The sequence below is a fragment of the Aplysia californica genome, unplaced genomic scaffold, assembly GCF_000002075.1.
Source record: "Aplysia californica isolate F4 #8 unplaced genomic scaffold, AplCal3.0 scaffold00092, whole genome shotgun sequence".
Taxonomy (NCBI): domain Eukaryota; kingdom Metazoa; phylum Mollusca; class Gastropoda; order Aplysiida; family Aplysiidae; genus Aplysia; species Aplysia californica.
Window position 1 is genome coordinate 937,773 of NW_004797362.1, and position 14,298 is coordinate 952,070.

At 39.4% G+C, this 14,298-nt stretch overlaps 1 protein-coding gene across 1 annotated transcript; it reads right to left on the minus strand.

Annotated features, from left to right (window-relative positions):
• Positions 1-307: 307 nt before the first annotated feature.
• On the minus strand, positions 308-11,006 carry LOC101862861 (enoyl-CoA hydratase domain-containing protein 3, mitochondrial). The gene is made up of 10 exons (XM_005094956.3): positions 10,418-11,006; positions 9,764-9,891; positions 9,024-9,153; positions 8,139-8,210; positions 7,019-7,052; positions 4,603-4,687; positions 4,295-4,404; positions 3,352-3,410; positions 2,215-2,321; positions 308-1,316 (listed from the first exon to the last, which is right to left on the minus strand). Exons 1-10 carry the CDS (start codon positions 10,484-10,486, stop codon positions 1,217-1,219), a joined length of 894 nt encoding a protein of 297 aa, XP_005095013.1. The 5' UTR covers positions 10,487-11,006; the 3' UTR covers positions 308-1,216.
• Positions 11,007-14,298: the final 3,292 nt, after the last annotated feature.

Consider the following 14,298-nt stretch of genomic DNA (forward strand, 5'->3'; position numbering starts at 1 on the left):
ATGATTTAAACAATGTAATTAGCAGACTATTATGCAGTGGAGTCTGCATGAAATCTGCGGGACAATATGATTTTCTTCAATTTAGTCACGTTTTCCGTTAGAGGTTATTCAATTAGAAAAAAAAATAAAATCCGAGACTATATTTTCATTGAGTTTACCACTGTTTTCAAAATAACAGCCGTACACTGACCAAGTCAAGATGCTTTTAGTTTTACGTGTAAATTCTGAACTAGGCCCCTCAAGTGTTGACTATGGGTGGTTGGAGGGTGCTGCTGGTAGCTCCTATTCCTTCATGATCTCTTTTTGCGTTTCTGTTTGTCCATCCGTCTGTCCAGCAGTTTTCTCTCCACCCTCCTTAATTAACTTCCAAGAATTGAGCAAAAAACGTTCCCTTGGACATTTCCAAATTGACTAGCTATATATTAAATAATACATGATATATATACGTAAATGTGAGCATGCTGACAAAACGAGTTACTTCTCGCAATCTAAGAATGGAATTATCAGCCCATAATCGACACTAAGGTCAAATTTGTACATTTTCTATTGATGCCATATTCTTCAAGTCTACCCTGTCTTTTATTATTCCACACTTACAAATTGTACAATCCCCACCTATAAAGTCGATGTATCAATTTCCATTATAAGGCTAAAATCCAAGAAGCAGCCTATTTTGTCAGCACACCACACATATATCATTTGTACAGCGCATATCCCCACTCAACGGCTAGCTCTATGCGCGTTACAATCTATACTTTATCAGCAAGCTGTGGAAATGTACTGGGCCCACAAAGCAAAATTTTACAGGAGAGAGAAAACTATTTCATTCTTTTTAAAATTACTCTAATAATTTATTTATTTAGAGATTTGTTATATTTTTTTTGTAAATTAAAATTAAAATGTTGAAAAAATATTTCTTGGGCAAATGCAACCAATACCATAGATTAAGAAACTGCAATAATAATAATGAATAATAACAATCATAATCATAATCAAAGGTTGCATTTCTATGGCATTTGATCCAATTTTTTAAAAATAAAAATTGTTTGGGCTTCATACATTTCAACAGATGGCCGACTACCCCAGCAGACCCTAGAACACTCCGAAACATTCTTGGCTCCCCGGGGAAGCACACACCAGCCTAGTGATGGAGAGATGGAGAGACAGAGAGACAGAGACAGAGATAATGAGTCAGGGATCGGCCACGACCCGCCCATCACTTGGTCCACTCCGGTTTCCTCTTCTGGATGAAGGCTGTGATTCCTTCCTTCCCGTCCTCAAGGCCAAGGTTCTCCACCATGATTTTCTCCGCAAACCTGACCACCACACAAAAACAAAATTAATTGCTTTTTTAAATTCGTTTAAAGAAAGGAATGTTTGCTGTTGTGGATGCTTTGTTCAAAAAGTGTAGCAGAAAGAAAAATTTTTAGCAAGAGTTTTACTGCACTTGCAATACAAACAGGTCATATAAGTGCCGAAGATTAGAGGCATTACTGGAGAGTAACAAGGAAAAGTCAAACACTTCAGGTATCGACAAATGTGTTTGACACATCCATAATTTAGATTAAACGATAATGAAAGGAAGTTACTACGAGTAAAAGGAACTATCTAGTATCTGTGATTTCAAATTTTCCGTGTTTGTGTTATCTGTGACCAACTGTATTAGTTTGTATTGTTATAAAAGTGGGGCTGAGTAATAAGGTTCTATTTTTTAAAGTTTACTGGGGGGGGGGTGTAATGTGTTAATGTTGTTTTTATGCCCCAAAATACACAAATCGGATAATTTACGAAGCGAGCTTTTGACACTGCCTGTCTTTGTCAAAACGGGCTGAGAGGGACACAACATTACGGGAGAAAAACCAACATACTCGATAAAAATTATCTCCACTTGGAAAGTCGAACTTGGGTCACCTGCTTGTGATGCAAAGAACCTAACCACTATAGCACAGACACCGGTTTAAAAGTCTCTATAAAGTTTCTTTTATTAAGAAACCTCATTACTCAGCCACAGTATCAAGAATTTTAAAATTACGTTTCAGACAGAGTGAAGCAGTCATTAATTGTATAAAGCTTTTCAAGGAAAAGTTGATTTTCTTTTTTCATGAGAAGATCTGAAGTATAGGTTCAGAATTCATACTGGGTACAATATTCATTCACATGGACGGAGGAAGATATTTTTAAAAAGTAATAGCTAATTCAATTCACTTTACTTACCTGTACGCATTTTTCTTTTCCAAAGCCATTTGAGCATAGAAGGAAGCTTTTCCGAGTGCGATCACACGCTGGCTAGTGTCACAGACTCGCTCGGCAATTTTCATGGTCTGCAGAAATAACAAAATTTACATCATTTGTATTCAATCAACATCATAGCCTTTATCTAACAGACACAAGTACATTTAAAATTGTCCAAGAGGGCCGGCCATGGTCAAAGAGAAGGTGTTTGTCTTAGACAGTGTCGTTAGAATTTTTTAACCCTATCTTACATCGTGTTTTACTATCGTATCCATACGACGTGGGGAACTCTGTGCCATCACTTTCCAAACAGGAAATTTGCTCATTAATCCGATCCGTACGCTTTGCATAGCAGTCTGTCACAATGATCTTTTGAGAAATATTGAAAGTTTCAAAGAGATCTTCGTACTAGAAGTATTCTAAAATGTGAAGAATAAAACCCTGGGGGTACAAAATGACTCCAGGGCGTACGGATAGGGTTAAAAATACATTTGAACCTGCTCTTATGGACGCCTGTATAAAAGACAATCACCTGCACAAATGTACAAATGGTCACTTCCTGTTTCCCTTCTCCCATTTTTTCCCCACATTTTAATGGCACTCTGTAGAAAACCATAGAAAATACAGCATGCCCGAAGATTCAGTTTCAGATGACTTTACTGTGCTTCTCGCAAAATTTGATTTTTAAAAAATTCTTGGTTAGTCTTTTATCAGTTCCAAACTTTGGGAGATTTCCCAAGTGTCTAGAGCCTCAGATAGGCTCTTTGTCTTACCTGCTAATTGACCTAGATCATGCCGAGAAAGGTGTAAAAGATCTGGTCGCTTTTAAGCACAAGGGGGCTATCCCGAAAAATGCTGTTACTATCCCGAAAAATGCTGTTATGAGAAAATCGAAGATTAAGTTTTTGCCCCCTGTTCAGTTTCTTTAAAAGACAAGGAGAGTTTTCTCTATAACCAAACAAATATACACACCAAGGAAACCAAACTTCTCCTATAGGTAGATCAATGCCCATTTTAGGTGCAGGTCAAGATTTCTGGAAACCCCCAAAATCTGGGTTAGCCCGCTTGTCCTTAACAGCGACCATTTATAGTTTACCGTCACCAGGGACATTATCTTACCTCTTCCTCCACCTGATCATCGGGGACAACTTTGCTGACCAAGCCGTGCAGTAACGCGTCTGGTGAAGAAAATGGAAAGAAAAGAAGATCATTTTGTAGCAGAAATAATAATAACGTAATGCAAGAAAATATTACAGATTTACATTTTGCAAGTGTACACAGGTTTTAGCAGCTCTAGTGATTGAATCATTTTATCTCACTGCATAATGCAGACAAAGCCACTCCATTCTGACTTATGCTCATACTTTGAGGTACTGCTTAAAATGATGACCCATCTATATATTTTTTAAAAATAATTATAATTTGACAGGTCAAAACACTTATGCAAGTAATCTGAACTTTTCTCAGTGTCATGGTGTCTCCAATGTATGCAAGTAATCTCAACTTTTCACAATGGTCTCAAATGTATGCAAGTAATCTCAACTTTTCTCGTTACATGGTCTCCAATGTATGCAAGTAATCTCAACTTTTCTCGTTACATGGTCTCCAATGTATGCAAATGATCTCAACCTTTCTCAGTGTCATGGTCTCCAATGTATGCAAGTAATCTAAACTTTTCTCGTTACATGGTCTCCAATGTATGCAAATGATCTCAACCTTTCTCAGTGTCATGGTCTCCAATGTATGCAAATAATCTCAACCTTTCTCAGTGTCATGGTCTCCAATGTATGCAAGTAATCTAAACTTTTCTCGTTACATGGTCTCCAATGTATGCAAATGATCTCAACCTTTCTCAGTGTCATGGTCTCCAATGTATGCAAGTAATCTCAACATTTCTCGTTACATAGTCTCCAATGTATGCAAGTAATCTCAACTTTTCACAATGGTCTCCAATGTATGCAAGTAATCTCAACATTTCACAATGGTCTCCAATGTATGCTAGTAATCTCAACTTTTCTCAGTCACATGGTCATGATCTCTGGTACATGCAAGTAATCCAAACCTTGTGCAGAGATAGGGTGTCCAGTGAACAACATATCCAGAGCCACTTTCCTCGGTACCGCTCGGCCCACGGCTACCCCTGGACTGGTGCAAAACAAACCGACATTGACGCTGTGGACAAAAAAAAAACAACAAGTATAAGAATAATAAGAGTAGAATTAATAGTAATAATAATAATAATAATAATAATAATAATAATATAACAACGATCATTTTATGCAAGGGAAAAGAAAGACAGACAGACAGAAACAACTGAGGGAAAGAAATGGAGAAGAACCTGCCAGTAGCGTCCTCCAACCACCCACTTACCCTGGAGTAGCAAACTGAGAATTCTCCGAGACAACAGCGATGTCGCACGTGGCTACCAGCTGACACCCTGCAGCAGTGGCCAACCCTGTTGAGGAAGGACATTTTGGGTTTTAAACGGAGGTGTTTTTACTCCACTCCTCCATCTACACAGTTTAGATCATTAGGAAGCGGGCTTCCCACCCTGCCTGTCAGGGCCAACCCCTGATGAGAGATAAGATAAGATACATCTTTATTGTTCAGATCCTGGCACATTGGTTTGGTATTTCATCACACACACACACACAAACACACACACACACACACACACACACACACACGCACACAGACACACAACATCCCAGCACAAAGACCGAGACACTCGATAGAAATTTCTCCCCACTCCAGAATCGAGCTCGGGTCTCCTGAGTGCAACAGTGAAGCCCCTAACCGCAACACCACAAACACTGGTACTCTAACTAAGGGAAGGCTGCAACCACAAATGTAGACAAGAGACATTTCACTACAAAACTATCAACTGTTAAGATCCAGGTAAAATTGCTATCCGATTTTAAAAGTAAAAACTTTCAATAATAATAACAATAATAATCCATCAGTCTCGAAATTGTCAAAGGAGAAAAGTGACAATCTTAGACAGGGGTCTGTCAAACAGAGAGTCATTATAATGTTTAAAAAAAACATGGGGGAGGGGGAGATGAAAAGTGGCCATTTGTTCAGGCGACTGTCTGTATTTCTGTTTCAGAAAGTGTTTTACGGCATTTGCAACACAAAAAGGTCATATAAGCGCCGAAGATTAGAGATGTTGCAAAAAGAGTAACAAACACAAAAAAAGGAGGAGAGATCAGGACCATAGATGTTTGATAGGAAGGAAGGAGCAAACCACACCAGAGCACCCGCCAACCACCCACAAGGAGGAGAGATCAGGACCATAGATGTTTGATAGGAAGGAAGGAGCAAACCACACCAGAGCACCCGCCAACCACCCACAAGGAGGAGAGATCAGGACCATAGATGTTTGATAGGAAGGAAGGAGCAAACCACACCAGAGCACCCGCCAACCACCCACAAGGAGGAGAGATCAGGACCATAGATGTTTGATAGGAAGGAAGGAGCAAACCACACCAGAGCACCCGCCAACCACCCACAAGGAGGAGAGATCAGGACCATAGATGTTTGATAGGAAGGAAGGAGCAAACCACACCAGAGCACCCGCCAACCACCCACAAGGAGGAGAGATCAGGACCATAGATGTTTGATAGGAAGGAAGGAGCAAACCACACCAGAGCACCCGCCAACCACCCACAAGGAGGAGAGATCAGGACCATAGATGTTTGATAGGAAGGAAGGAGCAAACCACACCAGAGCACCCGCCAACCACCTACAAGGAGGAGAGATCAGGACCATAGATGTTTGATAGGAAAGAAGAAGCAAACCACACCAGAGCACCCGCCAACAAGTACAAGAGCAAACAATCACTTCTTTAAATTAAAAACTCCACTTAAAATTTTTTTAACAGTTAATAAAATATAAAAACTAACACAAGGTCAAACTCACAACTTGAAATTCACATCCCATCTCCATAAAATCAATACCGACAGAATAACATAAGTGCTGTGAAATTGGAAATATGATAGCCATGAGAGCCATGAGTATGAGTCAGGAATTTATGTTAATTTCAACCTGCTGAGGACACGATTAACCACGCAAAGTACATAAAGCTGTGCGCTTGTTTTTGTTTTAGTGAGTATTTTATGGCACTTGCAACACAATTAGGTCATATAAGTGCTGAAGATTAGAGGTGTTACAAGAGAGTAACCAAAATAAAAAAGGAGAAGAGTTAAGGACGATAGATGTTCGATAGGAAAGAAGGAGCAAACCACACCAGAGCACCAGCCAACCACTCACAAAGCTGTGTGCTGTGTTTAAAAAAAGCGTAAGTGTATGGGTATAACGCCCTTATCAACACAAATAGGTTATTTAAGAGGCAGGACCTCCGAATTTAACCTCCGTCTCCAACAGTACTGGGCCAAATGGGTTGAAAGCTTTAACACTTTGTGGTGACTTAGCGCAATAATACCCTGGTGAAAATCATCCGTTCCAGTCACCTGGTGTACGAGAAGTCCGTTGCAGTCACTCTCCTGGCTGGATGACCAGAAGGGGTATTTTGTACTGCTGGCTGTGTGACTGCAAAGTGTTAAAAACTCTACAAAATGACCCAAGTTCAAGAACACCCAGTCTTGGGTTCGAACCAGGGCCATCCGCTCCATTGTGGAACATGATACCGACTGAGCTAACGGAACGTCTTGTGTACACTGAGCCACAAAAATAAGTAACTATCAAGCATTTCATTTCATTTTCGTTTCTCTTCATTTGAAAGAAAATTAAATGCAAGTGAAAATGATTCACCACTAGAACTTACCGTGAACTTGAGCGATGACAGGAACAGGCAGATCCTGAAATAAAAATCAAACTTTTCAACATGATACACATGATTCAGTTATGATTGTGTAATAAAGGTTTAAACACTTTGCCGTCACATCTCGCTGATCGGGGATGTTTACAACCCAGTTTCTATAGATTTTCCCCAAAATGCCTTCGCCTTTGATGGCAAGAGTTTTTACTATATGACCTTTGTGATGACAAAGTGTAAAGCAGTCATCGACACAAAGCAGACCATTTAGGAAGCCAGAGACTTTGGCACTTCCTGTTAAGGCCAGCCCAGAGCAAGAAGAATACAGACTGACATACTAAAAAAACAAAGACTTCTCAACATGCACACATATTTTGCCTGCAGCAAGGAAGTGCCTAACCACTACACCACAACATCTGAAGCTCAAGCTAGTACATCTCACTTCATACCAAACCAGTCTATAACATCAGAAAGCCTAGTTTGACTCCTTCATAACTGACTGTACTGTACTACTTTATAATAATAATAATAATAATAATAATAATAATAATAATAATAAAAATAATAATAATGATAATGATGACGATGATGATGATGATGATGATGATAAATATGATAGTTTGTCCGTCAATATCTGTCTATAACCAATGCATCTGCGGAGGGGAATATATTCCTTCAGCACAATAGAAGAAAAAGAAATACGGCTTAATTAACCATTAAAGAGGCCTTGTGGCTTCTGCCATGGCCAATGAGACAAATCCTTGCAGAGAAGTGTTAGCCGTGTTAGCCACATTTGGATGACTGCATCATGCTGGGAAATAAAACGATCAAATCACTAGAGCTATAAAACCAACCAACTCTTCATTAGTTTTATCAATAGTTGTTGAAAAAATAGATAATGGGTAACAAGTTCAAATGAAACTGGAGACGAGTCCAAAACAGAAATACCTCTTAGGTTATTTATATGCCGAAAATTTAGAAAAAGAGGAGGCGAGATAAAAGACGATAGTTGTTTGATAGGAAAGAAGGAGAAAAACCACACCAGAGCACCCGTCAATCACCCACTCAGAGCAGTGCGATTCAGACTCCCTACAAGATATATAAAGTATGCAGCACCAAAGTAGCTTACCTGAATAACATTCATGACATTGGAACACGTGGAAAATACTTCTTCATGGAACTCCTTGTTCTCTGTGCCTCTCTGTGGACCATATATATGTATATATATATCAGACAAGACAACTTTTTACCAGAAAATTCAACACTCACGACTTGATGCTACATCTGCACCATCATCATAGCAAAGGTCTACTTAAATTATTGTTCTCCTGTAGAGTAGCACACAGTGTCAAATCTCACATTCACAGTCAGCATTTCACAATGAAACGGGTAACTAAACTTCCATCTCGACAGAACTGAAACTGATATGTATACACCATGTTTACATTACACACACTTGACCTTGAAAATTTCAAACAGAAAAAGATTATAAGATAGCATTGGGTCTTTTTTTCAGATTTACAATCTTCCCTGAATATAACCTTACGGCCGATGAATCGGGAAAGTAAAGTAAAGTGAGATTTTAAAACATGAACCCAATTCCAATTTTCAAATCCAAAAGCCACATAACATACAGATTCGTGGAAATGCTAATAATGCTATCACTAAATATCTACACCACATAGCAACACCCCCCCCACCCCCCCAATTCATGAAAAAGTCCAGATAAACAAAATCACAACAACATATTAAACAGCAAGAGAAAATGCAGTTCGTAAAAAGTCACTTTCAGTGAAGGCAATTAAACTGAGTTCTGTGGAATCCTCTGATTTTATTCGCTTTACCCGTAACCCATATTTTGCGTCTAGAGGCATTGCTCAAATTACAATAGGAAAAAAAATTGGGGAATCCATTTACTTTCAGAAGGCTACACCACAGTTTTTCAATTTTAGCCATAATTCTATTTAAGCAGACTTCATAGTAGTTCAGTGCGTCGTTGGGTAGGTGACCTCACCAGCTCTTTCAAGTCATGGCCGGCACTGAACACGGGGCCTTTGGCCTTGAGGATGATCACCCGGAGCTCCTCCTGGTCTCTGGTCAGCTCATTGTACAAGGTCTTCAACATTGCCAAGGACAGTGCATTTCTGAGTGGGAGTAAAGAGACGCACATCAACGCAACATGATAATAATAATAATAATACAATAATGAAAAATAATATAATAATAATATTAATATTAATGATAATAATAAATATGACAATAATGATGATGATAATGATTGTGATAATGATAATAATAATGATAATAATAATAATAAATTGCATTTACATTGCAATTATTTTCATCTCGACAAGATGCTCAACGTGCATCCAAAAAATAGGAAGGTTGACACAAGTAGTGAAGAAGCGTACATGTACATGTGTGTAAAGAGAAAAACTGACACATTTACCATTATTGCCATTTAAAGTGCTAATTATTTGTCCACTGTGCACGGAAATCATGCTGGTTAAGACAGCCAACTAGACGAGGCAAGTCTGGAAACAGTTTGTCTCTACTCTAATCTCTACACCAGTCTACCACTAGTCAAGATTTCAGTCCGGGCTATCAGTCAAGCCCGTTGCACTACGATTTCAACCTCTTCCATGGTAAGCAGTTACAGGATATTAAACAGTGTTTAAGTTCCTTATATATATATATGCCAGTGAAATGAGGAATGTCGAAAAAAAAGACAGACGGACAAGAGTGAGAACCCACCTTTTCCTGGGGTCGTTGAGGCAGATGGTACGGATGCCATTTTCCTGAGTTGTCAAGGTCAGCGGTTGCACAGCAGTTTGTGTGTGAGCCCATCTCCGGCTGACACCAACAACACAGGTGGGCACACCCTGGGAAATAATCACAGACATGACATGATCAGTTTCCAAATCTATTCTTTTGAAGACATTGAAGTTGATATTCCAGTACTTAGGGTAGAGCCTCATGCAACTTTGAAATCACGAGTAGGCTTTTAAAGTTTTAAAATTTTCTTTAAAACAAAACGTTGATATTGTGACTGTTTCATTGCCAATATGCCATATATATCTATTTATCATTAATACTATAGATCTATAGATAGATCTAGGATCTAGATCTAGATCTAAGCCTAGGCTAGCCACAATAAATAATATATATCTAGATCTAGATCTAGATCTAATATCTGCGACAAAAAATACAGCAGTTTTTTAGCCTCTGAAAGCAGTGAATCTGCAGGCCGCAGTGAAGAAGGTAGATCTAGTAAAGTAAACAGAGCAAATCTTGAAGATATCTAGATTTCTAGATCTAAAATCTAGTTCCAGGCATTCTTGGCCTATTTACTGGCCACAGTACTGGCACTGCCACAAAAATAACAACACAGACTTCACAAGGACTTACGCATTGTTGCAACGAAACCCTGCATAGAGTTCTTGCTGCGACAGCACCCAGTAGCTTCACGTTATTCATTTTGATTATTTGCACTTCACTGTCACTGTGACAGTCTGTGTTCTGAACATATGAGGAGCGAAAGATTTGTGCTGAATCACAGGTTCACTGTTTGACCCACAAACCTAATCAAAAGTTCACAGTTCACAGTTCACGGCCGTCTGACTGCTTGCGTTGATGTTTCTTTATTTTAAGCCTAATTTATTTAGTTCTCTGTGAAAGTCGAGTCGAGGAGTCTGCGGAGTGTGCAGTGCAGAAAGAGAGAGGAAAACAAACAGTTGCGATTATCTATTGCCTGATTACTTAAACGATTACATTACCTCTAAAATTCTAAACGATTACATTTCTTCCTCTAATATTCTAAAGAATAGGCTGGCACCTCATCAAGACGTATATTTTGAGATTTCTGGAAACTTTCAATTTAAATTCATTTATTCAGTTCAATTGTGTCGTATGACTGGAATAACAAGTAGATCTATGCATACTAGAACGAAATAACCTGGAATTCTAGAATCATTAGGGCCCACAGAATTCTACACTAAGTGTAGAATTCTGTGTTAGGGCCTAACTCTTTTTTATTCTGGAAGCAGGAAAATTGCACAATTTTTATTTGGAGCAAGAGACAAGTATTTTTAATATCGATACTAGATCTAGTAGCATCAAAGATAGTACAAGACAAGATGGGCCACTTCTCTCTTTGAGCCAATTAAAAAAGTGTCCTCAAAATTTGGTGGCGCCCTCTTCACAAAAGCGCACTCTTTGCGAACAGAGTTACCCTACTTGAGTTTTTAAAAATCAAAGTGAAACTAGCAAGTTTTGGGATAAATTTCGGAAGAACGCTTTTTAAAAATGATTACGCTGACAAAAAACGTCTTCCGGAGGAAAAGGAGATGGTTTTCTTCGTTTAATTTGACTTTAGAATGAAGGGCGAGAGGTCATTAAAATTTTTAAAAACCCAAAACTCCGCACTGAACATACCCGAACTGCTGATGAACAGCAGTCACAGAATTCTACACTTAGTGTAGAATTCTGTGACAGCAGTCGATCTGCGCACGCATCGAGGTGCTATTCCTATTCTTCTTCTGGAAAAACGAAAGAGAGCTTCAAAACAGACTGCAGCGCCATCTGAAGCAAAGAGCAACACAAAGAGCATACTTCCTGCGGACACTTTTTAGGCTGAGTGGCCCATCTTGTCTTGTACTATCTTTGGTAGCATCAAAGATAGTACAAGAATTCCGTTCTCACCTCAAAGGTGAAGGGGTCAAAGATCAAGAATTGTTATTATTACTTTTATTATAGGGAGTGTATACAGACCCGGTTGCCTAACCGGGAACAAAGTCACAAAATATACAGATCCGGTAGGGGAACTCTTTTGTGATTTCGGAAAGTTTCAGCGCCCTCTTGGCTCAGTGTAGACCTAGGTTCTTCTGGTAGATCTATGGCCTAGGCTAGGTCTAGATCTAGATCTAGACAGACAGACAGACATAAATCCTTGGTCTAGTTTCGAGGCTAGCCTAGATCTAGATCTAGATCTAAATGAAGATTGCGGATGTCTTTTCGATGAACGATCGTTTTTCCTCCGTTTTGGAGTTGGAGGAATTACAATTTGAAGAAAAGAACAATGTCATAATTTCTCTCGAGCAGTCATCCTCTCTATTTCTCTCTCGCTCTGTTGCTCGCATTCTCTTTTTCTTTGTTTGTCTCTTTCTTTCTCCCCACCTATTTCCCACTAGACGTCTATATATATCTCTCGTTCCCTCCTGCCAACTGGGGCATGTCATACATTTTGCTAGCACTTCCCCCTGCTCTCTCTCTCTCACACACACACACACACACACACACACACACGCGCGCGCGCGCGCGCGCACACACACTACCGGGTCTGGGCGCTGAAACTTTCCGAAATCACAAAAGAGTTCCCTTACCGGGTCTGTATACTTCGTGACTTTGTTCCCGGTTACCGGGTCTGTATACACTTCGTTTATTATAACACCCATTCCAATTGTGATCACAAAATTTTAAGAATTGTCGGTTCTGAAACAAAAGTCGGCAATCGTGGATCGTAATCCATTTCTTTGCTGGGGTGCTCATGAATTTAAGAAATACCCAAAAAATCTGTTATCTCTGTATACAGACTCTTGTTAGTTTTTTGGGGGAGATTTTGAAGTTTTTTGGGGGAGTGCTTATTTAGGCCACATATGGCCTAAATAAGGTAAGGGAGGGGGGTTTAGCTTATTTAGGCCACACATGCTCAAACTACCCTTTTCAGGCAACTGAGTTCATTCCACTTTCATAATGGTGCACCTTTCTCATTTAATATGGTTTTGCCTCAGTGTACAACTTATAAATCATAACCATAATGAATATTGTAAAGAACAAAGCACAATATGCAAAATTTTGCTCAATTCCAATGGTTTGAATGAGGGCCGGATTTTTCCTTCATGGAGGGGCAAAAGCTAGGCTACCATTTTGGCACACTTTGGTCAAGTGAAAAGGTCAAATCCTCCGAATGGACTTCCGGGTTAAATTTGGGGTATAAAAAGTGTGTATACTACGTGGCTGAGTCAAAGTTACACTATCTTTGCCTGAGTGACACTCTCTCGTACTGTCTCGTAGTAGTACATGTAGGCTAGTAGGCCTAATAGTAGTAGTAGCAAAGATCGTGTAGAGAATATTTGGTAGTAGATTCTATCTAGTAGGCAGTTTAGTGAACGTGCTCGCGGCAGGGCGAATCGGCCTCGATAAGCCCCGTAGACTTTTGTGATCGGCCACGAAGCCTCGTGTTTTGATGGGTCTAGATCTAGATCTAGATAACTCAGTGCTATTCGCACTGCCACATCCGACAGGCCTAGATCTACATCTTTTTAAAAGGAAAAGAAAGACCATCAAAATAGTTGAATTCGCATGAAAATCGATTAGGTAGAACTAGAACTATTAAAACTTGCTTCTGAAAACAAGGCAATTTTTATACGAAGGCCATTTTTATAACTCGATGAAATAAAAACTACTGGCTGTGTACTGTGTTATTCTGTATAAAAATAAATTATGAAACTTCAGGACGTAGATCTATTATTATTTACCAGCATCTTTTGGCGCCTGAGCTGTAGAGGTTGAAGTTTTCACAACACTAATAGATCTAGTAATAGGGTTAGGTAATACGGCTTTCCGTTAAAAATGCATAGATCTACAAAAGCCGACCACCGAATCGACCGGGCGCCTCGGTCTCCCCTGCACTCTGATTCAATATTTTTTTTAAAATGCTAATCAATGAAAATTGCAAATTGATAATAATAGTATAGTCCTGTAGAGGATAGGTGGACTCCGGGGTCTGCATAGCGAAATACTAGGTTTTAGGATGTGGACACCGGAGTCACCGTAGTGAAATAAGGTTTGGTTTAAGTAAGGATTGGTACTAGGTTTTAGGACAGGTGGACCCTGGGGTCACTGCAGTGAAATAAGTAGGTTTCTTTAAAGATTGGTGGAACCCGGAGTCACCATAGTCATAGAGGATTAAGAAGGTTTAATTAAGGATTGGTGGAACCCCGGGACACCTTGATTAAACCTACTTATTTTACTACAGTGACCGCAGGATCCACCTATTCTAAAACCTAACTAGTGTTTCGTTAGGTAGACCCTGGGGTCCACCTTAAACCTACCTATTTCACTACGTTGACTCCAGGGTCCACCAATCCTTAAAATTAAACCTAGATCTACTGATTTCACTACATTGACCCCGTGGTCCTCCAATCCTTAATTAAACCTATATCTACCTATAATTTCACTACTTTGACCAGGGGCTCCGCCAGTCCTATTATAAAATAAACTTAGATCTA

Excerpts from the sequence above, each read along its gene's own strand:
- LOC101862861 (XM_005094956.3), bottom strand. The coding sequence starts at position 10,486 with ATGAATAACGTGAAGCTACTGGGTGCTGTCGCAGCAAGAACTCTATGC. Across the intron at positions 9,892-10,417 it reads GGGTTTCGTTGCAACAATGC|GGTGTGCCCACCTGTGTTGT; the intron begins GTAAGTCCTTGT and ends ATTATTTCCCAG. Across the intron at positions 8,211-9,023 it reads GCCATGACTTGAAAGAGCTG|AGAGGCACAGAGAACAAGGA; the intron begins GTGAGGTCACCT and ends TATGGTCCACAG.